This window comes from Ranitomeya imitator, chromosome 1, assembly GCF_032444005.1.
Source record: "Ranitomeya imitator isolate aRanImi1 chromosome 1, aRanImi1.pri, whole genome shotgun sequence".
Lineage (NCBI taxonomy): Eukaryota > Metazoa > Chordata > Amphibia > Anura > Dendrobatidae > Ranitomeya > Ranitomeya imitator.
The window spans coordinates 10,315,132-10,340,262 of NC_091282.1; the positions used below are offsets into that span (position 1 = coordinate 10,315,132).

Here is a 25,131-nt window from a genome sequence, read left to right on the forward strand (position 1 = left end):
TTAACCTCATCACCTGAGGAAGGAAACTCAGAAGCCGCAGTACCACTCGTGACCACAGGAGGGAGCTTGATCACAAAATTCACAACAGAGGAGGGGCAGTGGCTGGAGGGGGGGCAAGTGGTGGAGGAACTAACGGGGCGGGTGGAGGGGCTTGGGAGGTAACATGCAGACTAGAGCAGACTGGCACGATTGCATTACTTGCATCTGCTGGTCAGGAGATAGCTTGTCCATGTGCTCGAGTACTGACTGGAAAAAGGTGTAGTTTGGAGATTTACTTGCATCTGAATGCATCCTATCCTGACGTGTATGCAACTCAAGAATACTGTTGCTGAGCAAAATAAATCCTGCAGTCATTTGCTCAGACAACAGTTTGAGACAGTTCTGGAAGGCTGCATTTAGATGCAAGAACTCAGGCGCATAGCTAGGTACCTGACCCCTCTGGCGCTGCCGCCCAGAACCCACAGGTGTTGCAGAGGTGGCAGCATTAGAAAGGTGGGGTAAAGGAAAAGCTATATCCTCACCAGCAGATTCATGTAACGCAGTCGGCCACGATGCTCCAGCGCTGGTGGATGGGACCGAGGGATTAGATGTGAAGGAAGGCTGGGAAGATGGGGGGTCGGGGTCGGGTCGGTCGAAGTGTCCCTCGGTGGCAGTCTCCTGAGGGATCGCTCCAGAAGGGTTCAAGTCTGCTGGCTCCTGAGCGCTGCAGACGGTGCTGTAGAAAAAAGAAAAAAAAGTAATTAATATATTGATATTGCTTGGCTCTGGCTAAACCCCCCCCCCCCCCAAAAAAAAAAAGTGTTAGACATCTACACATTTTTAATTGAATGGGGTGGGTAATATTTACCTCAGGGGTCCCCAACTCCAGGCTTCGAGGGCCGCCAACAGTGCAGGTTTTCAGGATTTCTTTAGTATTGCATCGGTGGTAATGTGATCATCTGCACAGGTGATGATTCCAACCCCTGTGCAATACTAAGGAAATCCTGAAAACCTGCCCTGTTGGCGGCTCTCGAGGCCTGGAGTTGGGGACCACTGATTTACCTTCTGCTCACCATCTTTGACCGGAGGAACAACAGGGCCCTTCCATATTTGTATTTGCTCCTGCGTCCTCCCGATCCACTCGGGGCCCACATCTCCTTGTTAAACTCCTTCTTGAAGCGATTCCGGATTGACTGCCACCGCTTGACAACTTTTTCGCCTGTAAAGTGAAAGCACAAATTGGTTAGTATACAACACTTTACATCCAGCAACATAACTGAACTGTGAATACTTACGCGCTTGATTCTGGGCCAGAGCATCGAGGTCCTCCAAGTTGTTCCACAAGTTGTTGGCATACTTGCTCCCAGAGCCGACGGGTAACACCAAGATCTGCGTGGCGGCAGTCCCCCATATTCCACAGCCTGGCTCTGGTGGCAGGTTCAGCTCTGGTGGCAGGTTCAGCTCTGGCTCTGGTGGCAGGTTCAGCTCTGGTGGCAGGTTCAGCTCTGGCTCTGGTGGCAGGTTCAGCTCTGGCTCTGGTGGCAGGTTCAGCTCTGGTGGCAGGTTCAGCTCTGGCTCTGGTGGCAGGTTCAGCTCTGGCTCTGGTGGCAGGTTCAGCTCTGGCTCTAGTGGCAGGTTCAGCTCTGGTGGCAGGTTCAGCTCTGGCTCTGGTGGCAGGTTCAGCTCTGGATCTGGTGGCAGGTTCAGCTCTGGATCTGGTGGCAGGTTCAGCTCTGGCTCTGGTGGCAGGATCCGCTCTGGCTCTGGTGGCCGGTTCAGCTCTGGCTCCGGTGGCTGGTCCAGCTCTGGCTCCGGTGGCAGGTTCCGCTCTGGCTCCGGTGGCAGGTTCAGCTCTGGCTCTGGTGGCAGGTTCAGCTCTGGCTCTGGTGGCAGGTTCAGCTCTGGCTCTGGTGGCAGGTTCAGCTCTGGCTCCGGTGGCAGGTTCAGCTCTGGTGGCAGGTTCCGCTCTGGCTCCGGTGGCAGGTTCAGTTCTGGCTCCGGTGGCAGGTTCAGCTCTGGCTCCGGTGGCAGGTTCAGCTCTGGTGGCAGGTTCAGCTCTGGCTCTGGTGGCAGGTTCAGCTCTGGTGGCAGGTTCAGCTCTGGCTCTGGTGGCAGGTTCAGCTCTGGCTCTGGTGGCAGGTTCAGCTCTGGCTCTGGTGGCAGGTTCAGCTCTGGCTCTGGTGGCAGGTTCAGCTCTGGCTCCGGTGGCAGGTTCAGCTCTGGTGGCAGGTTCAGCTCTGGCTCTGGTGGCAGGTTCAGCTCTGGTGGCAGGTTCAGCTCTGGCTCTGGTGGTAGGTTCAGCTCTGGCTCTGGTGGTAGGTTCAGCTCTGGCTCCGGTGGCAGGTTCAGCTCTGGTTCTGGTGGCAGGTTCAGCTCTGGCTCTGGTGGTAGGTTCAGCTCTGGCTCTGGTGGTAGGTTCAGCTCTGGCTCTGGAGGCAGGTTCAGCTCTGGCTCTGGTGGCAGGTTCAGCTCTGGCTCTGGTGGAAGGTTCAGCTCTGGCTCTGGTGGCGGGTTCAGCTCTGGCTCTGGTGGCGGGTTCAGCTCTGGCTCTGGTGGCAGGTTCAGCTCTGGCTCTGATGGCGGGTTCAGCTCTGGCTCTGATGGCAGGTTCAGCTCTGGCTCTGATGGCAGGTTCAGCTCTGGCTCCAGTGGCAGGTTCAGCTCTGGCTCCAGTGGCAGGTTCAGCTCTGGTTCTGGTGGCAGGTTCAGCTCTGGCGGCAGGTTCAGCTCTGGCTCTGGTGGCAGGTTCAGCTCTGGCTCTGGTGGTAGGTTCAGCTCTGGCTCTGGTGGCAGGTTCAGCTCTGGCTCCGGTGGCCGGTTCAGCTCTGGCGGCAGGTTCAGCTCTGGCTCTGGTGGCGGGTTCAGCTCTGGCTCTGGTGGCGGGTTCAGCTCTGGCTCTGGTGGCGGGTTCAGCTCTGGCTCTGGTGGCGGGTTCAGCTCTGGCTCTGAAGGCGGGTTCAGCTCTGGCTCTGATGGCAGGTTCAGCTCTGGCTCTGATGGCAGGTTCAGCTCTGGCTCTGGTGGCAGGTTCAGCTCTGGCTCCGGTGGCAGGTTCAGCTCTGGTTCCGGTGGCAGGTTCAGCTCTGGCTCTGGTGGCAGGTTCAGCTCTGGCTCTGGTGGCAGGTTCAGCTCTGGTGGCAGGTTCAGCTCTGGCTCTGGTGGCAGGTTCAGCTCTGGCTCTGGTGGCAGGTTCAGCTCTGGTGGCAGGTTCAGCTCTGGCTCTGGTGGCAGGTTCAGCTCTGGCTCTGGTGGCAGGTTCAGCTCTGGTTCTGGTGGAAGGTTCAGCTCTGGCTCTGGTGGCAGGTTCAGCTCTGGTTCTGGTGGCAGGTTCAGCTCTGGCTCTGGTGGCAGGTTCAGCTCTGGTGGCAGGTTCAGCTCTGGCTCTGGTGGCAGGTTCAGCTCTGGTTCTGGTGGAAGGTTCAGCTCTGGCTCTGGTGGCAGGTTCAGCTCTGGTTCTGGTGGCAGGTTCAGCTCTTGAGGCAGGTGTTCGCTATCGTCTTGCTGGCTGCAGATGGATGAGTGAGGGCCTACTTGTCTGGCTTTATATCTGTTTCCAAATTGGGGGCTGGCTAATTGTATCAGAGCATGCTCAGTAAAAAAAAACGGAATCCGACGCCCATAGGCTTCCATTGTAGTAAAAAGCTGGAAGCGTCGAATCCGGAGCTGTCCGGTTTTTCACCACAGACAAAAAAATGTAACTTTGTACGTTTTTTTCCAGATGCCGGAAAACCAATTTTTGCCGGATCCGGCGAAAGACGGACGAAACATGAGGCCATCCAGCGCTAATGCAAGTCTATGAGAAAAAAATGGATCCAGCGACAGCTTTCGCCGGACCTTTTTTTTAAAAAAAAAATAACCAGATTTAGTCTGATGGCGAAAACCTGATGTGTGAAAGAGGCCTAAGAATCCAGACACCGCACTACTGACAGCCACCACAGGTCCGTCACCTCATCACTATACTGTCCTGAGCCCCGCCCCCTAATCACATGACAGTGACGTCACCACAGGTCCTTCACCACTTCTGTCTGGAGCTTTGCCTCCTGACCACATGACATTTACATCACCATAGGCAGTCACTTCTCTCCTGAGCCCCGCCCCCTGATCACATGACGGTGACGTCACCACAGGTCCTTCCGCTCTCAGTGCAGCAGCTCCATCCTGGTTGTGTGCAGCTCGTGTTCTCTGGTGTCAGCCAGCAGCAGATTTCCCGCCATTCCGGTGAGATTACAGGAGGATTTGTGGTAAATCTGTGAGAGGAGAGTGTGGGGTGAGATCAGAGCTGTTCCTGTGGAGGCTCCTGCTCCCTGTGACTGCGGCTCCTCACTGTTGTGTGGGGGATGTAGAGCTGCACAGATGTGGAGACGTGCTGTAGATTCTCAGGCATCTTGGATATGAAATGAACATGAATTATGTGGAGATAATAGAGGAAATGACCACAGATCCCAGATCCTCTATATTCCATGTTCCTTCTCAGCTATATAATATAATATACACCGGATTATCTGGGATCTCTGCTCATTTCCTAATTATCTACATATATTTAATATAGTAACATAGTAACATAGTAACATAGTTAGTAAGGCCGAAAAAGACATTTGTCCATCCAGTTCAGCCTATATTCCATCATAATAAATACCCAGATCTACGTCCTTCTACAGAACCTAATAATTGTATGATACAATATTGCTCTGCTCCAGGAAGACATCCAGGCCTCTCTTGAACCCCTCGACTGAGTTCGCCATCACCACCTCCTCAGGCAAGCAATTCCAGATTCTCACTGCCCTAACAGTAAAGAATCCTCTTCTATGTTGGTGGAAAAACCTTCTCTCCTCCAGACGCAAAGAATGCCCCCTTGTGCCCGTCACCTTCCTTGGTATAAACAGATCCTCAGCGAGATATTTGTATTGTCCCCTTATATACTTATACATGGTTATTAGATCGCCCCTCAGTCGTCTTTTTTCTAGACTAAATAATCCTAATTTCGCTAATCTATCTGGGTATTGTAGTTCTCCCATCCCCTTTATTAATTTTGTTGCCCTCCTTTGTACTCTCTCTAGTTCCATTATATCCTTCCTGAGCACCGGTGCCCAAAACTGGACACAGTACTCCATGTGCGGTCTAACTAGGGATTTGTACAGAGGCAGTATAATGCTCTCATCATGTGTATCCAGACCTCTTTTAATGCACCCCATGATCCTGTTTGCCTTGGCAGCTGCTGCCTGGCACTGGCTGCTCCAGGTAAGTTTATCATTAACTAGGATCCCCAAGTCCTTCTCCCTGTCAGATTTACCCAGTGGTTTCCCGTTCAGTGTGTAATGGTGATATTGATTCCCTCTTCCCATGTGTATAACCTTACATTTATCATTGTTAAACCTCATCTGCCACCTTTCAGCCCAAGTTTCCAACTTATCCAGATCCATCTGTAGCAGAATACTATCTTCTCTTGTATTAACTGCTTTACATAGTTTTGTATCATCTGCAAATATCGATATTTTACTGTGTAAACCTTCTACCAGATCATTAATGAATATGTTGAAGAGAACAGGTCCCAATACTGACCCCTGCGGTACCCCACTGGTCACAGCGACCCAGTTAGAGACTATACCATTTATAACCACCCTCTGCTTTCTATCACTAAGCCAGTTACTAACCCATTTACACACATTTTCCCCCAGACCAAGCATTCTCATTTTGTGTACCAACCTCTTGTGCGGCACGGTATCAAACGCTTTGGAAAAATCGAGATATACCACGTCCAATGACTCACCGTGGTCCAGTCTATAGCTTACCTCTTCATAAAAACTGATTAGATTGGTTTGACAGGAGCGATTTCTCATAAACCCATGCTGATATGGAGTTAAACAGTTATTCTCATTGAGATAATCCAGAATAACATCCCTCAGAAACCCTTCAAATATTTTACCAACAATAGAGGTTAGACTTACTGGCCTATAATTTCCAGGTTCACTTTTAGAGCCCTTTTTGAATATTGGCACCACATTTGCTATGCGCCAGTCCTGCGGAACAGACCCTGTCGCTATAGAGTCACTAAAAATAAGAAATAATGGTTTATCTATTACATTACTTAGTTCTCTTAGTACTCGTGGGTGTATGCCATCCGGACCCGGAGATTTATCTATTTTAATCTTATTTAGCCGGTTTCGCACCTCTTCTTGGGTTAGATTGGTGACCCTTAATATAGGGTTTTCATTGTTTCTTGGGATTTCACCTAGCATTTCATTTTCCACCGTGAATACCGTGGAGAAGAAGGTGTTTAATATGTTAGCTTTTTCCTCGTCATCTACAACCATTCTTTCCTCACTATTTTTTAAGGGGCCTACATTTTCAGTTTTTATTCTTTTACTATTGATATAGTTGAAGAACAGTTTGGGATTAGTTTTACTAATGTTTACTAATGTTCATTTCATATCCAAGATGCCTGAGAATCTATAACACCTCCACATCTGTGCAGCTCTACATTATTATGTCCATTCTTTTTAGTGCGTCCCATGTGCAGCGTCTGCTCCTCATCTCACGACCCCCGCTGGGAGTGTAGTTACCACGGTGACCGTCCTCTGCTGGGAGTGTAGTTACCACGGTGACCGACCTCTGCTGGGAGTGTAGTTACCACGGTGACCGTCCTCTGCTGGGAGTGTAGCTACTACAGTAACCGTCCTCTGCTGGTGGTGTAGTTACCATGGTGACCGTCCTACTGGCGGTGTAGTTACCACGGTGACCGTCCTGGCAATGTAGTTACCACGATGACCGACCTCTGCTGGCGGTGTAGTTACCATGGTGACCGTCCTCCGCTGGAGGTGTAGTTACCATGGTGACCGTCCTCTCCTGGTGGTGTAGTTACCATGGTGACCGTCCTCCTCCTACGAGGCTGATAATGAGCGGTCAGATCGGCGGAGGAGGCCGCGGTGGAGTTTTGTGGCTTTTCCTCCAGATTCCTCCTGATAAATGTTGATATTTGGCAGAATTTAGTGATTGTCGTTCTGTCGTCCCCGGTGATTTCCATCTTCTCCTTCATCATGAAGACGCCGGCAGGACGAGATCCCTCCAGCTGATCCAGTGCTCATCCCTCCTCCTCCTGAATGACCCCGAGGATGGACGAGGACAGGGATGAGACCACCAGAAGATTATTCCACTTCGCCCTGGAGATCGTCTCCCTGCTGAGCGGAGAGGTAACTCCTCTACATTTCTATCAGCTTTATTGTGTTCTGTGACAAGTCCGACATCCAGAATAGAGAGAAGGATTCTTTACTGTAAGAGCAGTGATTGTGTGGAGCTCTCTGCCCGGAGGAGTTGTCATGGGGATTCCCTATAAGAGCAGTAGAGGGGCCGGGATGTCTGTCCGGGGGGGAATAATATTCCCGGTTATGGCCCCAGATTACTGGAGACGGTTATTGATCCCGGGATTTCTACTGATTGTCAGATCTGGAGTCGGGAAGGAATCTTCTCCCTAAGTGTCTCTCTCCATACACAGGATTACACAATAGTGAGGAAGACACCGGGGGACGGTGTGACTCCCATCATCCATCTCCAGGAGTCAGGAGGGCGGAGCCCGGGCCCCATCACAGAGCCTCCCCCGCCCTCCCTGCTACATGAGAGGAACAAGAAGATCCTGGAGCTCAGCAACAAGATGATTGAGCTGCTGAGCGGAGAGGTGACTGCTGGGAGATTATACAGGACTGGAGGATTCTGGGTGATGAGCGGAGAGGTGACTGCTGGGAGATTATACAGGACTGGAGGATTCTGGGTGATGAGCGGAGAGGTGACTGCTGGGAGATTATACAGGACTGGAGGATTCTGGGTGATGAGCGGAGAGGTGACTGCTGGGACATTATACAGGACTGGAGGATTCTGGGTGATGAGCGGAGAGGTGACTGCTGGGACATTATACAGGACTGGAGGATTCTGGGTGATGAGCGGAGAGGTGACTGCTGGGACATTATACAGGACTGGAGGATTCTGGGTGATGACCGGAGAGGTGACTGCTGGGACATTATACAGGACTGGAGGATTCTGGGTGATGACCGGAGAGGTGACTGCTGGGACATTATACAGCACTGGAGGATTCTGGGGGATGAGCGGTGAGGTGACTGCTGGGACATTATACAGCACTGGAGGATTCTGGGTGATGAGCGGAGAGGTGACTGCTGGGACATTATACAGCACTGGAGGATTCTGGGTGTTGAGCGGAGAGGTGACTGCTGGGACATTATACAGCACTGGAGAATTCTGGGTGATGAGCGGAGAGGTGACTGCTGGGACATTATACAGCACTGGAGGATTCTGGGTGATGAGCGGAGAGGTGACTGCTGGGACATTATACAGGACTGGAGGATTCTGGGTGATGAGCGGAGAGGTGACTGCTGGGACATTATACAGCACTGGAGGATTCTGGGTGATGAGCGGAGAGGTGACTGCTGGGAGATTATACAGCACTGGAGGATTCTGGGTGATGAGTGGAGAGGTGACTGCTGGGACATTATACAGCACTGGAGGATTCTGGGTAATGAGCGGAGAGGAGACTGCTGGGACATTATGCAGGACTGGAGGATTCTGGGTGATGAGCGGAGAGGTGACTGCTGGGACATTATACAGGACTGGAGGATTCTGGGTGATGAGCGGAGAGGTGACTGCTGGGACATTATACAGCACTGGAGGATTCTGGGTGATGACCGGAGAGGTGACTGCTGGGACATTATACAGCACTGGAGGATTCTGGATGATGACTGGAGAGGTGACTGCTGGGACATTATACAGCACTGGAGGATTCTGGGTGATGAGCGGAGAGGTGACTGCTGGGACATTATACAGCACTGGAGGATTCTGGGTGATGAGCGGAGAGGTGACTGCTGGGACATTATACAGCACTGGAGGATTCTGGGTGATGAGCGGAGAGGTGACTGCTGGGACATTATAGAGGACTGGAGGATTCTGGGTGATGAGCGGAGAGGTGACTGCTGGGACATTATACAGCACTGGAGGATTCTGGGTGATGAGTGGAGAGGTGACTGCTGGGACATTATACTGCACTGGAGGATTCTGGGTGATGAGCGGAGAGGTGACTGCTGGGACATTATACAGCACTGGAGGATTCTGGGTGATGAGCGTAGAGGTGACTGCTGGGACATTATACAGCTCTGGAGGATTCTGGGTGATGAGCGGAGAGGTGACTGCTGGGACACTATACAGCACTGGAGGATTCTGGGTGATGAGTGGAGAGGTGGCTGCTGGGAGATTATACAGCTCTGGAGGATTCTGGGTGATGAGCGGAGTGGTGTCTGCTGGGACATTATACAGTACTGGAGGATTCTGGGTGATGAGGGGAGAGGTGACTGCTGGGACATTATAGAGGACTGGAGGATTCTGGGTGATGAGCGGAGAGGTGACTGCTGGGACATTATACGGCACTGGGGGATTCTGGGTGATGAGCGGAGAGGTGACTGCTGGGACATTATACAGCACTGGAGGATTCTGGGTGATGAGTGGAGAGGTGACTGCTGGGACATTATACAGCACTGGAGGATTCTGGGTGATGAGCGGAGAGGTGACTGCTGGGACATTATACTGCACTGGAGGATTCTGGGTGATGAGCGGAGAGGTGACTGCTGGGACATTATACAGCACTGGAGGATTCTGGGTGATGAGCGGAGAGGTGACTGCTGGGACATTATACAGCACTGGAGGATTCTGAGTGATGACGGTGTGGCTGTTGTCAGGTTCCTATAAGGTGTCAGGACGTCGCTGTCTATCTCTCCATGGAGGAGTGGGAGTATCTAGAAGGACACCAGGATCGGTACCAGGACGTGATGATGGAGGAGCTCCGGCCTCTTACACCACGAGGTGAGAGGCTCCTTGTTGGCTCCGGTGGATGTGATGACTTGAGATGAGTGAATATTCCAATGTTTAGTTCGGATTACGATCCCAAATTTACAGAATTCACCGAACATAACCGAACGCCATTACAGTCAATGGGAGGCAAAAACAGACTCATGCACAGCATCTTATAACGGCCCCAAATTCTGCCAAAACACATTAAATTATGGGGAGAAACCAAGTGGCCTCAATTCACCCACAGTACAGATTGTAGCATGGCAGTGCGGCAATCAGCCAGGAATGAGGTATCGGGGTCGGGGACAAAATTTACAGCTTTCAATTGAACATCACAGTAAGACGAGGTGGGTGAGGGATCGGTGTAGGCCTCCTGTCCTGGGAGCCGTGATACCACATGCAACACCTCACAAATAAACGCAGGTAATATCAAATACATTTTACCACTAACATGAAGTACAATATGTCACGAGAAAACAATGTCAGAAATATCAGGATCTGTTGAAGCGTTCCAGAGTTATAACCTCATAAAGGGACAGTGGTCAGAATTGTAAAAATTGGCCCGGACATTAACATGCAAACCACCCTTGGGGGATAAGGGGTTAAGTATAAGTAAAGGGGAGGTGTCAGCCTCTAAGTGATGTCATCACAGGGGGAGTGCCTGGGTTTTGGGCTAGAATAACTTAGTGAGACAGGATTCTTGCAGTGTCTTTCTGTCGGGGTCCAGCTGCTCTATAGATGTGACATGCATCTTGATGTAACTCCTGAGGACATGGGCAAACGGGAGATGAAGAGATCTGAACGCTATGTTTCTTCAATCTTAATCCTTCTTTTATTTGTAATTGTAATGTACACCTGATCTTGTCTTCTTTATAATATCTTTTTAATACTTTGTAAACACTGCCTACCTTTTTTGGAGTAAAATATATCTAATTTGCTAGCTTGTCTCTCTCTGCTCTATAAACGAACTGTGTGTCTTCTGAGGTGAATTACGCTACTGATTTGGGTTGGCTTCGGACCCGTTAATCGGAGCTGGTGGCAGCATACCTTGTCCTGTGCAATCGGGCATCTCTGCAGCGACCAGCTACATTGATAATTATTGTTCCCACCTGTGTGGGAGTAGTTATATCGCCCTAGCTGTAGCGTGCCCAATAGCCAGTACATAGCAGGCAGCCTTTCTGGCGACTAATTACCCTAGGTGCAGTACCCTGACTGACCGGAGGGTAAGGGGGGGCACCAGAGAGCTGCAAGTTCCAAACCGGAACTGGGAAGTGGGATATAGATAAATCCCCTTCAGAAGGAACCAGGGGCATCCAAACAACCCCGGTTCGTGACAAATTGGCGTGAGTGGTGGGGACGATCAAGATATCCTCCCCGGGATCTCCGACATATTGTTGGGATCCGTGACATAGTGTTGGCAGCATGGTGTGAACCGTGACAGGCTCTCAGAAAACAATCACTGGCATATGGTAACCGTCCTTCCCCCAATCTGCATAACAGCGAATTAGGAGAGAAGAAAGCGCTGGATAGAAATATGGAGCTTTCTCCAGCTCCTCTGTAGTTCCATCTCTGGTGGAGGGAACTAGGAGAAGTTGTGTTTATTAGTGCGGCTCCTCCATCTTACTGACGAGGGTCTTCTCTGTCCCTCTCCTCAGGGTCCTCATCCTCCGAGTGCAGAGTATTAGGCTTTGGCCTCGCTGATTATCACTTCATACTTGGGGGCCACAATGTGCTGGGACCTCGGTACCGGTGGTGACGACCACAACAATGTAACTTAGTCCCTGATACATAAACCTAGAATTACCGGTTCTGAGAGACGTGTCTCATATATAGACAGATACACGGCAGGTGATGTATTCAGTCTGTGTCTCCACAGATGAATCCAGGAGGAGGAATCCACCAGAGAGATGTCCCCGTCCTCTGTATCCCCAGGACTGTCCGGAGGAGAATCACAACATCCCGGAGGATCATCAGGTAGATTGCACTGAAGCCTCCACAACATCTGACCGTAAAGGGAGCTCTTCTTATATTTTTCTTTTTAGGGTGAAGATCTGATTGATATTAAGGTTGCAATTATACATGGAGCACAAGAGGCGATCGCAATATGGGCCAGTCAGCAGGGTGAGGAGTGGAGACTGTCATGTCTGTGTCATGTGATGATCAGTTGATGGGCGTAGTAGTAGGTGACCACAGAACAATCTGTTCCATCACTGTGTCTCTCCAACAGATGGATTTGTGGAAATGAATCCACTGGAGAGATGTCCCCGTCCTCTGTATTCCCAGGACTGTCCGGAGGAGAATCACAACATCCCGGAGGATCATCAGGTAGACGGTGCTGAGCCCTGTACCGGATCTGTATATGGGGAGACATTTCTGATCGAGGTCATAGATTTTGGTGGTTTCTTGTATTGTGCTGATTGTTACATCTGATCTATCAGGAGGAAGATCCGACTAAGAATAAAGTGAAGGATGAGACTGAAGAAGAAGTGATGACGAGGGGGGATCAGCCGTGTGTGAGTGACGGGAAGGAGGAGATTCCGGGAGATGTTTCCACAGGTATGTGATATTGACCGGTGTGTGATGATGATGATGACCGGCATGTGATATCGTGTGGAGTCTCCGGTGCAGTGAAGCTTTATCCGCTGTCCACATCACAACAGAAGCGTCCGGTGATGGTGCGGCTGCTCCTGTAGAGGTCCGGCAGTGTAGGATGCTAGCAGGTGCGAAGGATGTAGTGACACACAGAAGGCAGAGCAAGGGATAACAGGTTCTTTATATCAAACAATAATAGTACAAGCAGGGGGGTAAAAGATAAGAACTTGCGGAAGTGAAAAGTCAATTGCAGCAGGTAATAGCAGATTAACTTATCAGTCTTTGGGCACTGGAGGAAGGTGGCTGTTAGATACCTCGGCGGCACCGCAGGCGGCACGATATGTCTCCGATCCGGTCCCGCAGAAGGGCGATGCACTGTCTCCTTGCTATGACGAATCCTCCGGGTCCTTTGGCACGTGACCTCCTGATATGGGCACATGGTGGGGTAGAGATTATAGTCGGCGGCACAGTGGAAGAAGCAGAAAGTTCAGTAGACAAGACCGCAGTAGAAGCACACAGTCCAGCGGACACCGCCATGGGCCAGTCCTTAGCAGGCACCGCAAGGATGGGACTAAACGGTGCCTCTGCGGTGGTGAGCGGAGCCACGGTATGCACTGTATTCTGGTCACTACCCGGTGCGGATATCTCTCTGGGCTGAGGGTTGAATGTGTCGGCAGTCTTACTAGCCAGGGATATAGGCAAAGCTAGCTGGCTTGGGTCTGTCGAGAGTCAACCGTCTCACTGCTCACAAGCTCGTTCCACACCAAGAGTTCCATCTTCCCGCTCAGACTGCTATTTATGTTGGACCCGCCCCAATCAGTCAGGTGTCCTGAACTGCTCTGGTCAGAAACCTCTTCCCCCTGAAACAATGGTGTCAGCCCTGACAGTTCCGACCCAGACACGCAAGAGAGAACGTTAGCTTGGCTCCCTCCCTACACTCCCCCACTCTTTTATCTCGCCATTCCACGGGCGAGACTCTTAGAGGAGTGTGTAACCGTCTTCTCTTCTCTTTTTGTGTGCGGATTGTTGCCAGATGAAATTTTCTTGGTCATAGCGATTGGGGGGCTTACCAGCTGTTGTTCGTTTGACGCATCTCAGATCAGGAATAGTAGTGGAGCTCTCTGGTGGGGCCGAATCCGCCTGTGGGGGAAGATCCATGGGTGAGCTTGTATCCTCTGGTTCCAACCTCTCGGAGTTTAATCGTTCTCCCCCTTCTTCGTCCTCTGCTTCTACCGGTGTATGGACAATCTCAGGAGCCTCGGGCTCTTCTGCTCGAGCAGGGTTCTTAGACAGGCAGGGTCGGAGCATATTCCGGTGAAGAGTTCGAGTGGGGGCATCTTCTTTTCCTTCAGGCTGGACTTCATAGACAGGTCCCTCTGGACTAACTCTTCTCTTCACCTGATACGAGTCATTCTCCCAACGATTTTCCAGCTTGTCTCGAGGGCGCTTCTCCCGCACTAAGACACAGTCTCCAACTCAAAACTCTGTTGCTCTGGATGGGGTCTTCTCTGCATGTTCTAGCTCCTGTAATTTGGTCTGGACCAACCGGTTTAAGGTCTGCAGGCGGTGTCGATGTTCCTGCACCCACGAGGACACCCCCGTCCGTGGGTAGTCCTCTTCTGGGTCCAATGCCAAATCGGTGATCCCCTTTCCTTCTCGGCCGAACAGAAGAGAGTAAGGTGTATATCCAGTGGTTCGATGTACGCGATTATTGTATTACCCACACCAGTTCAGAAACGTACTCTGGCCACCGGGCCTTCCGATCTTCCTCTAAGGTTCTTAGTATCTGAATCAGTGTATGGTTAAATCGTTCACAGGCACCATTATCTTGAGGATGGTACGGTGTGGTGCGGGACTTGTCAATCCGGTACAGATGGTGCAATTCATCCGTTACTCTACCCAAGAAACATGCTCCCTAATCAGAGTGAATTCTCTTTGGACACCCATAGGGTTGGATGGAGTTCTTACATACTGCGTACGCAGCGGATTCTGCAGTCTGATCCCGGGTCAGAGTCACCACAGCAAATTTTGTGAAGTGATCCACCATCATCAGGCAATATTCATAGCCCTGATGGGGTGGGCCAATGGCCAGATACTCCATTGTCAAGATTTCGAGAGGAGCTGAGGTTACAATGGACTGTACAGGAGCTTTCTGCTCTGGTGGCTTAGCCAGTTCACATGTCCGGCACTTCCTACAGGCCTCGTCCACTTTCGCCTTCAACTGGGGGGTGGAAGATGAACCGTTGTAGCCATTGGAAGGTTTTTTCTGAACCAAAGTGGGCTCCTTGCTCGTGTGCATCGACAGCAATTTCAGACAATGATGTTGTTGGAACAAGGACTTGCCAGGTCACATTCAGCTCAGTCCGCAGTTGTGTTTTCCGATATAGTAAGCCGTTCTTCAGCCATAGTTGTTCCCATTGCCGTAGGATCCTTAAAAGTACCTCTTTCTGTCGAGCTGGGGAGTCTCTGAGAAGCCACACACTGTCTCAACAAAGCCAGTTCCCTATCTTCCTGTTGAAGCTGAACCCACTCATCTCGAGTCTGTCCCAGTATACCGTCTTGGACTGAGGAATGTATCTGTCCTGCGTAGCCACCACCATCCTGGTGGACCTCCAGAAATCTAGGGACCTCATCATCTTCTAGCTCTTCGTCTCTGTCCAGCTCGGGTCTTTTACTCTTCCTCCTGGACAGGGCATCGGCGTGGGTATTTTCTGCCCTCCTTCTGTAGGCAATCTTATAGCGGAATTTACCATTCTGGCTACCGATCGCTGTTCCAGGGCCCCCAGTCTCGCATTCTCCAGGTGCACAAGCAGGTTGTTATCATTACGCACAAACACTTCGGAGCCAGACAAATATTCTGCGAATCTCTCCGTCATATCCCACACCAACGCCAGTAGCTCAAACTTGAAAGAGCTGCAGTTGGCTGGATTGCGTTCGAAAACGTGAAGGGAACGATTTTCATAAGCGATCACCCTCTCTCTTCCGTCCTGCATGTGTGACAACACAGTCCCAAGTCCCAGCAGACTCCCGTCAGTGTGGAGAATGAACGGTTGGGAGAAATCCGCGTAAGCCAGGATAGGGGCTTCGGTGAGTGCCTTTTTGAGATCTTGAAAGGCCTCTTCTTGGTACTCCTTCCAGCAGATCTTCCAGTTCTTGGCACCCGAGGGTACCTTTTTTAACAGTTCCTGTAAGGGCTTTGCTCGTCGAGCAAAGTTCTTCGCAAACCGCCTGTAATATCCAGTCAGTCCCAGGAACGCCCGCACATCCTTCATGGTGTCTGGAGTGGGCCAGTCTTGAATCACGGTGACCTTCTCTCTGGAGGGTTCTACCCCTTCAGGAGAAAGGACATGGCCCAAGTATTCAATTTGCATACTAAACAAATGGCACTTCTGGGGCTTCACTTTTAGTCCGTGTCCCTGAAGGCGGGCCAACACTTGTTCTAGGCATTGCAGATGTTCCTCGAATGAAGCCGCAAAGACTGTCGTCCAGGTAGATGAGCGTAGATTCAAAGTTCAAATCCCCCCCCAAAGTGCAAATCCACCTCTCCATGAGACGCTGAAAAGTTCTGGTTACATTGGCTAAGCCGAAAGGCATACGGTTGAACTCGTACAGGCCCAATGAAGGCAGTCTTTGCTCGATCTTGTTCAGACGTGGGGGCTTGCAACTAGCTGCTGGCGAGGTCCAGTGTAGAGAAGAACCTAGCTTTCCCCAGAGCAGACAGGGACTCTTCAATCTGAGGTAATGGGTACGAGTCCCTCACAGTACAGGCGTAGGGTTTTCGGTAATCCACACAAAAATGCAAGATGCCGTCTTTCTTCCGTACTAACACAATTGGAGCAGCCCCCGGACTCTGGCTCTCCCTAATCATGTCGGCCTGCAACATCTGATTCAACATGCTCTTCACTTCCTGATATAACTGTGGGGGAATTTGCCGGTGTCACGAAAAGGGGGTGACCTTTGATCAGCCCACGGCTATCACATGTGCAGGGGGCTTATCTTAGTTATCCCACCACTGCTACAATGTGATAAAAACACAAACCAGGCTATTGACCTATCAATTTACCGCAGCGGCTTATTTTAGTTATCCCACTGCTGCTACAATATGTCACAAACTGCAGGGATTTATGTATATCCCGCTTTCCAGTTCCACTTCCGAACTTGCAGCTCTCCGGTGCCCCTTACTCTCAGGTCAGTCAGGGAACTACACCTCGGATAATTAGTCGCCGGATGGGCCGCTTCACTGTGGACTGGCTAGCAGGCACGCTGCAGTGAGGGAATTATAAATGCTCAGGCCACAGCCAGACAATAGCTTATAAAACCTCGTTCCGTCGCTGCCAGCTGTAATAACCTAGCCCAGAACACACTTCGCTGCCACAAGCTCAGATTTCTCAACAGAGGGGTTCAAGCCAACCCAATTAAGTAGCGTAATTAACTTCAGGCACGTGAAAATTTGCATAGAACATGGAGAAGACAAAACTAATAAATTTTATATTTTACTCCGAAAAGGTAGGCAGCGTTTACAAAAGGTATATAAAGATTTTACAATATGAGACAATTGGGGTATGTGCAATTATTAAAAAAAACACGGATTAAAGAAGATGAACACTGACATGTTGCTTAGATTATCCTAGCTAACCATGCTGGTGGGAGGAGCCAGATATCCCAATTCATCAGGGGGTCTTGGTGCAGTAAGGTCCCAGGCAAAAATGAAGGCTGGGCTGACTGGCAGGGGCTGGTTTACCTGCACCCTCCCCTAGCTGCCCAGGTACACATTTTGGTACGAAAACTTATAATACTCCTAAATGTGCTTGCGAACCTAGCAGAATAACGGCACACACATTACTCATCTTATATTGAAATTAGCTTTCTAGCTATTCCCCACGGTTCAGGAGAAATCCATTTCTCTTGTTCTTTTGGAGCTAGGGTTTAGCAAAAGGCCCCGTTGCAAAGCTCAATCAAAACACGTTCCGAAAATGTATCTGTCATATTCCTATCATACACTGGCGGCGCAGTATGGATTCTTTAAATATCTCCCCCACACACAGCAAACCTCATGTGTTTGAAGACAAAGAAATTCCTACGGGAGGGGGGAAGGAGCAGTGAGGAGTTTCAAGACCCCACGCTAGAGTTTCAAGTTACACAGGGTTTGTGCCTAGGCCAGCGAAGTCAGTGGGAAGGGGAAGACGGGAGGTCAGAGCTCGCAGTGTGGACTTCCACTACTCTTCCTCACCTTTTCTGGCTCCGGGCAGCGAGACGTCACTCTTCCCCGGTGGGTGCACCCCCGTGTCCGCTCTCTCCGCAGTTGTAACAAGTGATGAGCCTCGGCCGACTAAACACTCAGGAGTCACGGCGGGGTTCCGGGCCTTCCCTGCTCTCTGAAGAATTACTGATAGCCTCTGTTTTCTTCCTTATGTCAGCCAGCTCTACTTTCACACTCTCACAAGTTCTCTCCTCATTTCTTCCACCTATTGGGGTTCAGCAATGGCGTTTACAGACACCCCACGCTCTGGACCTCCCCACCGGGACTGTCACCCCCTGCTCACAAGCTCGTTGTCCGCCAAGTGTCCCGTCTTCCCGCTCAGACTGCCATTTATGTCGGACCCACCCCCATCAGTCAGGTGTCCTGAACTGCTCCGGTCAGAAACCTTTTTCCCCTGAAACGATGGTGACAGCCCCGACAGTTCCAGCCCAGACACGCAAGAGAGACCGTTAGCTTGGCTCTCCTCCCTACAACAGTACATGACAAATGTTTAGTCCCTCCTCTGTGCCGGGGTGGAGAATTGCTTTATCATAAGGGATTACGAGCTTTTATCTACAAACAGCTGCAATGGCCACATTTAGAGTTCCCGTTATCTGACAATCATGTTGGTTTTTGAGACCTAGTTCAAATAACGTATAAACATGGAGACAAGATATTGCCCAGAGCAGGCGCCCCTTAACATACATGTATTATATCACTAGTCAGCATGTCATTTATGGTGTTGGGCTACCCGCATTAATCATTGCATTCTGGATTCTCTTTCAGGCCTTATTTTTCCCCCGTGTATAACATCCAGCCCTATTGGCCCCCAGTGTATAACATCCAGTCCTGTTGCACCACGGTATATAACATCCAGCCCTGTTGCACCTTGGTGTATAACATTCAGTGCTTTTGCCCCCTGGTGTAAAACATCCTGCCCCGTTGCCTCCCAGTGTATAGCATCCAGCCCTGTTGCACCTTGGTGTATAACATCCAGCCCTTTTGCCCCCTTGTATATAACATTCAGCCCTTTTGCCCCCTGGTGTATAACATCCTGCCCCGTTGCCCCCCAGTGTATAACATCCAGCCCTGTTGCACCTTGGTGTATAACATCCAGCCCTTTTGCCCCCTTGTATATAACATTCAGCCCTTTTGCCCCCTGGTGTATAACATCCTGCCCCGTTGCCCCCCAGTGTATAACATCCAGCCCTGTTGCACCTTGGTGTATAACATCCAGCCCTTTTGCCCCCTTGTATATAACATTCAGCCCTTTTGCCCCCTGGTGTATAACATCCTGCCCCGTTGCCCCCCCAGTGTATAACATCTAGCCCTGTTGCACCCCCGGTATATAACATCCAGCCCTGTTGCACCTTGGTATATAACATTGAGCCGTTTTGTCCCCTGGTGTATAACATCCTGCCCCATTGCCTCCCAGTGTATAACATCCATCCCTGTTGCACTCTGGTATATAACATGTGGCTCCTCACGTTTTGTTTTTGTTTTTTCAAAAAAGTAGGATGAAATTATTTTCTGACAAGAATTGTTACCAAAGAAAAACTCCTGCTCAGATCCACTGTGGATGCTCCTAGATTTCTGAATAACATAACAGGGTGTTACCATTCTCCATGCATGCGTCCCCACACTTTTTGACACTCAGCACTGATTGGACAATGTAGGGGAACGCCCTTTTGATAAAGGGAATGGTAACACCCAGTTGTCAGTATTTTCTTGCATTTATAGGTTGAATAGCAGAAGAACTGCACAGCTTAGTGAAAAATAACATTATTAGTCTGGAAATGTGAGGATGGAAAACTAAGAAAAAATAATTTAAAAATGTATCTGTAAGGCCTATAATGGGGGGAATGTTTTTCAAAAAAATCAACTCTAGTTGTACATGAAAGAAGTCACACCAGAGAGAAGCCGTACTCCTGTTCAGAATATGGAAGGGGCTCTTCACATAAATCAATCTTACAAGGCATAAAAACATTCACACAGGAGAGAAGCCAAATTCATGTTCACAACATGGGAAATGCTTTATAAACAAATTGCATCATATTAACCTCTTAAAGGGGTGTAACACTAGTGGGTGTGGACCCACTGTGCCACAGGCCAGTCTGGAATGGCGTGACGAAATGTCAAACACAAACAGAAGCAATGAAACCAGGTGCAGAATAGACACGTAACTGGTGACGCCCCGCAGACTGCGGGAGCCTAATAGGATGTGGCACTGCCCCATAGGTCACTTCACAGGAAAGGCAGGGAGGGTGGGGTAGACTTATTACTGCACTGGCCATCCTGGAAGCGGAGAGGGACCACTGATCTGAGCTGAGGGGGCAGCCGGGAGCACAGGACACCATAGAGGACTGTAAAAGGGAAATGTGTAGTGTTTGTTCAGTCCCGGGGTGGAGGGTCAGTGTAACTGTGGGCAATACAATAAATTGAGGCCAATACCAAATATATTTAGATTAGTTTTTCTTTTATGACTTTTCTACAGTAAATAAAAAAAAAAAAATTCAAATATTTTTGTGTTCCCAAACATATATTGTTACATGGTACAAGTATTTCTCATTGGTACCATATGGTATACACAACTTTTTGATCAGTCTTATTACATAATAATAAGTGTGATACAGTTCATGAATTGTTTGAATAGAAGACATGAAAATAGGAAACTTTATAGCATGTGTCACCAAAGAAATCTTCGCATTTCTTATTTTGTCTCAGAATTCTCAATTGCTGGGTAAAATCTACAGAAATTGAGTTAAATACCTTGTGCCTAGCCCTGTACTCTCCTGATTCTTCCGCTGCTGCTAATCAAAGCTCGGCATCTGATCTAGCCATCTGAGGCTGCCAAGCTGTGATTATCAGCATCTGGACAGGCTGGAGAAAGTGCATCTCACCAGAGACGACCAGAGATTTCACATAGTGCGCTCCAGGAGGAACAAATGTGAATATCTCAGCAATTGAGCGACACAGAGCACAACAGACAATCAAGAAGAATCAAGGAAGCAGAGGGCTTTTTACAAGGCTTTTAACTTAATTTTTGGAGATTTTTATCCAGGAATTGAGAATTCTGAGACAGAATAAGATAAACACAGAATCATCAGAGCTCAGGGACTTTTACAAGGTATTTAACTTACGGTAATTTTTTCTTTTCCAGCAGGTGACCGGTACTCTTTAAAGTGCACATTTAATTAGGATTTACCCCCTTAATGTATCTCCAGAGCTATTTCTGTCTTCTAACGTTTCCTATCATGCCCTTAGGTATACTGAGTAAATTATTACGGTGGCTGGAGCTCGACTGCTCCTGGATGTAGAGCCACCTTTGTGACTGTAAATAAGATTGACTATAGGGCAGTACGGTGGCTCGGTGGTTGGCACTGTAGCCTTGCAGCGCTGGAGTCCTAGGTTCAAATCCCACCAAGGACAACATCTGCAAGGAGTTTGTATGTTCTCCCCGTGTTTGCGTGGCTTTCCTCCGGGTTCTCCGGTTTCCTCCCACACTCCAAAGACATACTGATAGGGAACTTAGATTGTGAGCCCCATCAGGGACGGCGATCATAATGTGTGCAAACCGTAAAGCGCTGTGGAATATGTTAGCGCTATATAAAAATAAAGATTATTATTATATGGTAATAAAATATTAATTTTAAATTGTGTGGACTCTTTTCTACACTAAGGGCATGATATGAAGCTTGAGAGAGAAATGGCGCTGGTGGTATATTAAGGAGGTAAATCTTGATTACAGGTTCCCTTTAAGAAGTGTCTTTCTATTTGCTGTCTAATCTCTGCCACCTCTGACTTATGCCAATGTCACCAGTTTATAAGTGTTATTCATTTTACCCGTGGTTGTGTTAGTTATGGCATGTAGTTGTCTTCCTTATTACTGGTCTTTTCACTGACTGTGATCTTCATTGTGCGCTCCATAAAATAAATATAGAAATCCTTTTTGTGTTGTTGAAAAAATTAACATCCATTTTATCTTTCATCCTTATAGGAAATCCTTGTGAGAATAACGGTTTATTACTAAATTGTAAAAAAGAAGATATCAGGAAGCACTCTAATGGAGAAAACCTCTTTACCCTTCATGGACCTCCTGGACTTCCCAGCACTTCACTTTCTTATAATCCTCCTAATCATGAGGAACCCTCTCCTGAGCAAACTCACATTGTTACCACAATTCCAGGAGCCAAAGTGGATACAAGATTTCAGTGTGACAAGCAACTTACTAGAAGCTCAGATGTTTTAACACAAAGAAAGCGCACAGGAGAGAAGCCATACTCCTGTTCAGAATGTGGGAAATGCTTTACAAAGAAATCAAAATTTGTTATACATGAGAGAAGTCACACAGGAGAAAAGCCATTTTCATGTTCAGAATGTGGCAAATCTTACACAGATAAAGGGAGTCTTAATAGACATCAGAGAATTCATACAGGAGATAAGCCTTATTCATGTTCAGAATGTGGGGAACGTTTTGGAAATAAATCACATCTTATTAAACATCATAGAATTCACACAGGAGAGAAGCCGTATTCATGTTCACAGTGTGAGAAATGCTTTACAGATAAATCAAGTCTTGTGACACACGAGAGAAGTCACATAGGAAAGAAATATTCATGTTCAGAATGTGCAAAATCTTTTATGCATAAATCACGTCTTGCTACACATCAGAGAATTCACACTGCAGAGAAGCCGTATTCATGTTCACACTGTGAGAAATGCTTTACAGATAAATCAAGTCTTGTGACACATGAGAGAAGTCACATAGGAAAGAAATATTCATGTTCAGAATGTGCAAAATCTTTTATGCATAAATCAAGTCTTGCTACACATCAGAGAATTCACACTGGAGAGAAGTTGCATTCATGTTCAGAATGTGGAAAATCTTTTTTATATAAATCAAGCCTTGCTATGCATGAGAGAATTCACACTGGAGAGAAGCCGTATTCATGTTCAGAATGTGGGAAATGTTTTATACAAAAAGGAAGTTTTGTTCTTCATCAGACAATTCACACTGGAGAGAAGCCGTATTCATGTTCAGAATGTGGGAAAGGTTTTACAAAAAAATCTCGTTTTGTTAAACATCAAACTACTCACACCGGGGAGAAACTGTTTTCATGTTTACCATGTGGAAGGTGCTTTTCACATAAATCACAGCTTCTTAACCATCAGAGAATTCACACAAAAGGAAAACCGTATTCATGTTCCAAATGTGGGAACTCTTTTACATGTAAATCAAAGCTTGCTATACATGAGAAAATTCACACTGGAGAGAAGCCGTATTCATGTCCACTGTGTGAGAGACGTTTTATACAAAAATATAATCTTGTTCTACATAAGAGAACTCATGAAGGAATGAAACTGTAGTTATGTTCACTGTTTTTAGTACATTTTAATAAACTGTGGAAGACCTGAGAGTGTCATACATGTATTTTCAGGGCTTTTAAAAGCATTGAAACATTTTAATATTTTGCTGATTCAATTTGGGTCCAAATCAGCTTTTATGGGCAAATTGAATCCAAAACAAATTTGTTGACAAAAAAAAGAAATTAAAAACGAAAAAAATAAAATTATCTGGTTGTTTAAAGGGGACCTTACACCAGCTTCAGCATGTTAAACTGGTCACATCATGGAATACTGGCTGCGGAGCTGAATAAAATGTCTGTTTTTTTAGATTTTAATTCTCATGAATAGCTGGTTTTTGGTCATTCTGCCTCACAAAAATCAGAATAAAAAGCGATCAAAAACTGTCACGTGTCCAAAAATGTTACCAATAAAAACGTCAACTCGTCCCGCAAAAAACAAGACCTCACATGACTCTGTGGACCAAAATATGGAAAAATTATAGCTCTCAAAATGTGGTAACGCAAAAATATTTTTTGCAATAAAAAGCGTCTTTTAGTGTGAGATGGCTGCCAATCATAAAAATCCGCTGAAAAACCCGCTATAAAAGTAAATCAAATACCCCTTCATCACCCCCTTAGTTAGGGAAAAATTAAAAAATTTAAAAAATGTATTTATTTCCATTCTTCCATTAGGGTTAGGGCTAGGGTTAGGGTTGGGGCTAAAGTTAGGGTTTGGATTACATATACGGTTGGGAATAGGGTTGGGATTAGGGTTAGGGGTGTGTCTGGGTTAGACGTGTGGTTAGGGTTACTGTTAGGATTAGGGTTAGGGGTATGTTTGGGGGGTTTCCACTGTTTAGGCACATCAGGGGCTCTCCAAACGCGACATGGCGTCCGATCTCAATTCCAGCCAATTCTGCGTTGAAAAAGTAAAACAGTGCTCCTTCTCTTCCGAGCTCTCCCGTGTGCCCAAACGGGTTTATCCCAACATATGGGGTATCAGCGTACTCAGGACAAATTGGACAACAACTTTTGGGGTCCAATTTCTCCTGTTACCCTTGGGAAAATACAAAACTGGGGGCTAAAAAATAATTTTTGTGGGAAAAAAAAAGGATTTTTTTATTTTCACGGCTCTGCGATATAAACTGTAGTTAAACACTTGGGGGTTCAAAGTTCTCACAACACATCTAGATAAGTTCCTTGGGGGGGTCTAGTTTCCAATATGGGGTCACTTGGGGGTTTCTACTGTTTAGGTACATATGGGGCTCTGCAAACGCAATGTGACACCTGCAGACCAATCCATCTAAGTCTGCATTCCAAATGATGCTCCTTCCCTTCCGAGCTCTGCCATGCGCTCAAACGGTGGTTCCCCCCCACATATCAGGTATCAGCGTACTCAGGACAAATTGGACAACAATATTTAGGGTCCAATTTCTCCTGTTACCCTTGGGAAAATACAAAACTGGAGGCTAAAAAATAATTTTTGTGGGAAAAAAAAAGGATTTTTTATTTTCACGGCTCTGCGATATAAACTGTAGTTAAACACTTGGGGGTTCAAAGTTCTCACAACACATCTAGATGAGTTCCTTAGGGGGTCTACTTTCCAAAATGCTGTCACTTGTGGGTTTCTACTGTTTAGGTACATTAGGGGCTCTGCAAACGCAGTGTGACGCCTGCAGACCATTCCATCTAAGTCTGCATTCCAAGTGGCGCTCCTTCCCTTCCGAGCCCTCCCATGTGCCCAAACGGTGGTTCCCCCCCCCCCCCACATATGGGGAATCAGCACACTCAGGACAAATTGGACAACTTTTGGGGTCCAATTTCTCCTGTTACCCTCGGGAAAATACAAAACTGGGGCCTAAAAAATAATTTTTGTGGGAAAAAATGTTTGTTTTATTTTTACGGCTCTGCATTATAAACTTCTGTGAAGCCCTTGGTGGGTCAAAGTGCTCACCACACATCTAGATAAGTTCCTTAGTGGGTCTACTTTCCAAAATGGTGTCACTTGTGGGGGGTTTCAATGTTTAGGCACATCAGGGGCTCTCCAAACGCAACATGGCGTCCCATCTCAATTCCTGTCAATTTTGTATTGAAAAGTCAAATGGTGCTCCTTCCCTTCCGAGCTCTGCCATG

The 25,131-nt window shown here is 48.1% G+C and overlaps 1 protein-coding gene across 1 annotated transcript; it reads left to right on the forward strand.

Annotated features, from left to right (window-relative positions):
- Positions 1 to 4,085: 4,085 nt before the first annotated feature.
- On the forward strand, positions 4,086 to 23,401 carry LOC138657434 (zinc finger protein 271-like). The gene is made up of 9 exons (XM_069745224.1): positions 4,086 to 4,197; positions 7,020 to 7,166; positions 7,469 to 7,648; positions 9,711 to 9,834; positions 11,699 to 11,796; positions 11,865 to 11,943; positions 12,050 to 12,147; positions 12,261 to 12,378; positions 21,651 to 23,401. Exons 2-9 carry the CDS (start codon positions 7,077 to 7,079, stop codon positions 23,018 to 23,020), a joined length of 2,157 nt encoding a protein of 718 aa, XP_069601325.1. The 5' UTR covers positions 4,086 to 4,197; positions 7,020 to 7,076; the 3' UTR covers positions 23,021 to 23,401.
- Positions 23,402 to 25,131: the final 1,730 nt, after the last annotated feature.

Excerpts from the sequence above, each read along its gene's own strand:
- LOC138657434 (XM_069745224.1), top strand. The coding sequence starts at position 7,077 with ATGACCCCGAGGATGGACGAGGACAGGGATGAGACCACCAGAAGATTA. Across the intron at positions 11,944-12,049 it reads AATATGGGCCAGTCAGCAGG|ATGGATTTGTGGAAATGAAT; the intron begins GTGAGGAGTGGA and ends TCTCTCCAACAG. Across the intron at positions 12,379-21,650 it reads TCCGGGAGATGTTTCCACAG|GAAATCCTTGTGAGAATAAC; the intron begins GTATGTGATATT and ends TCATCCTTATAG.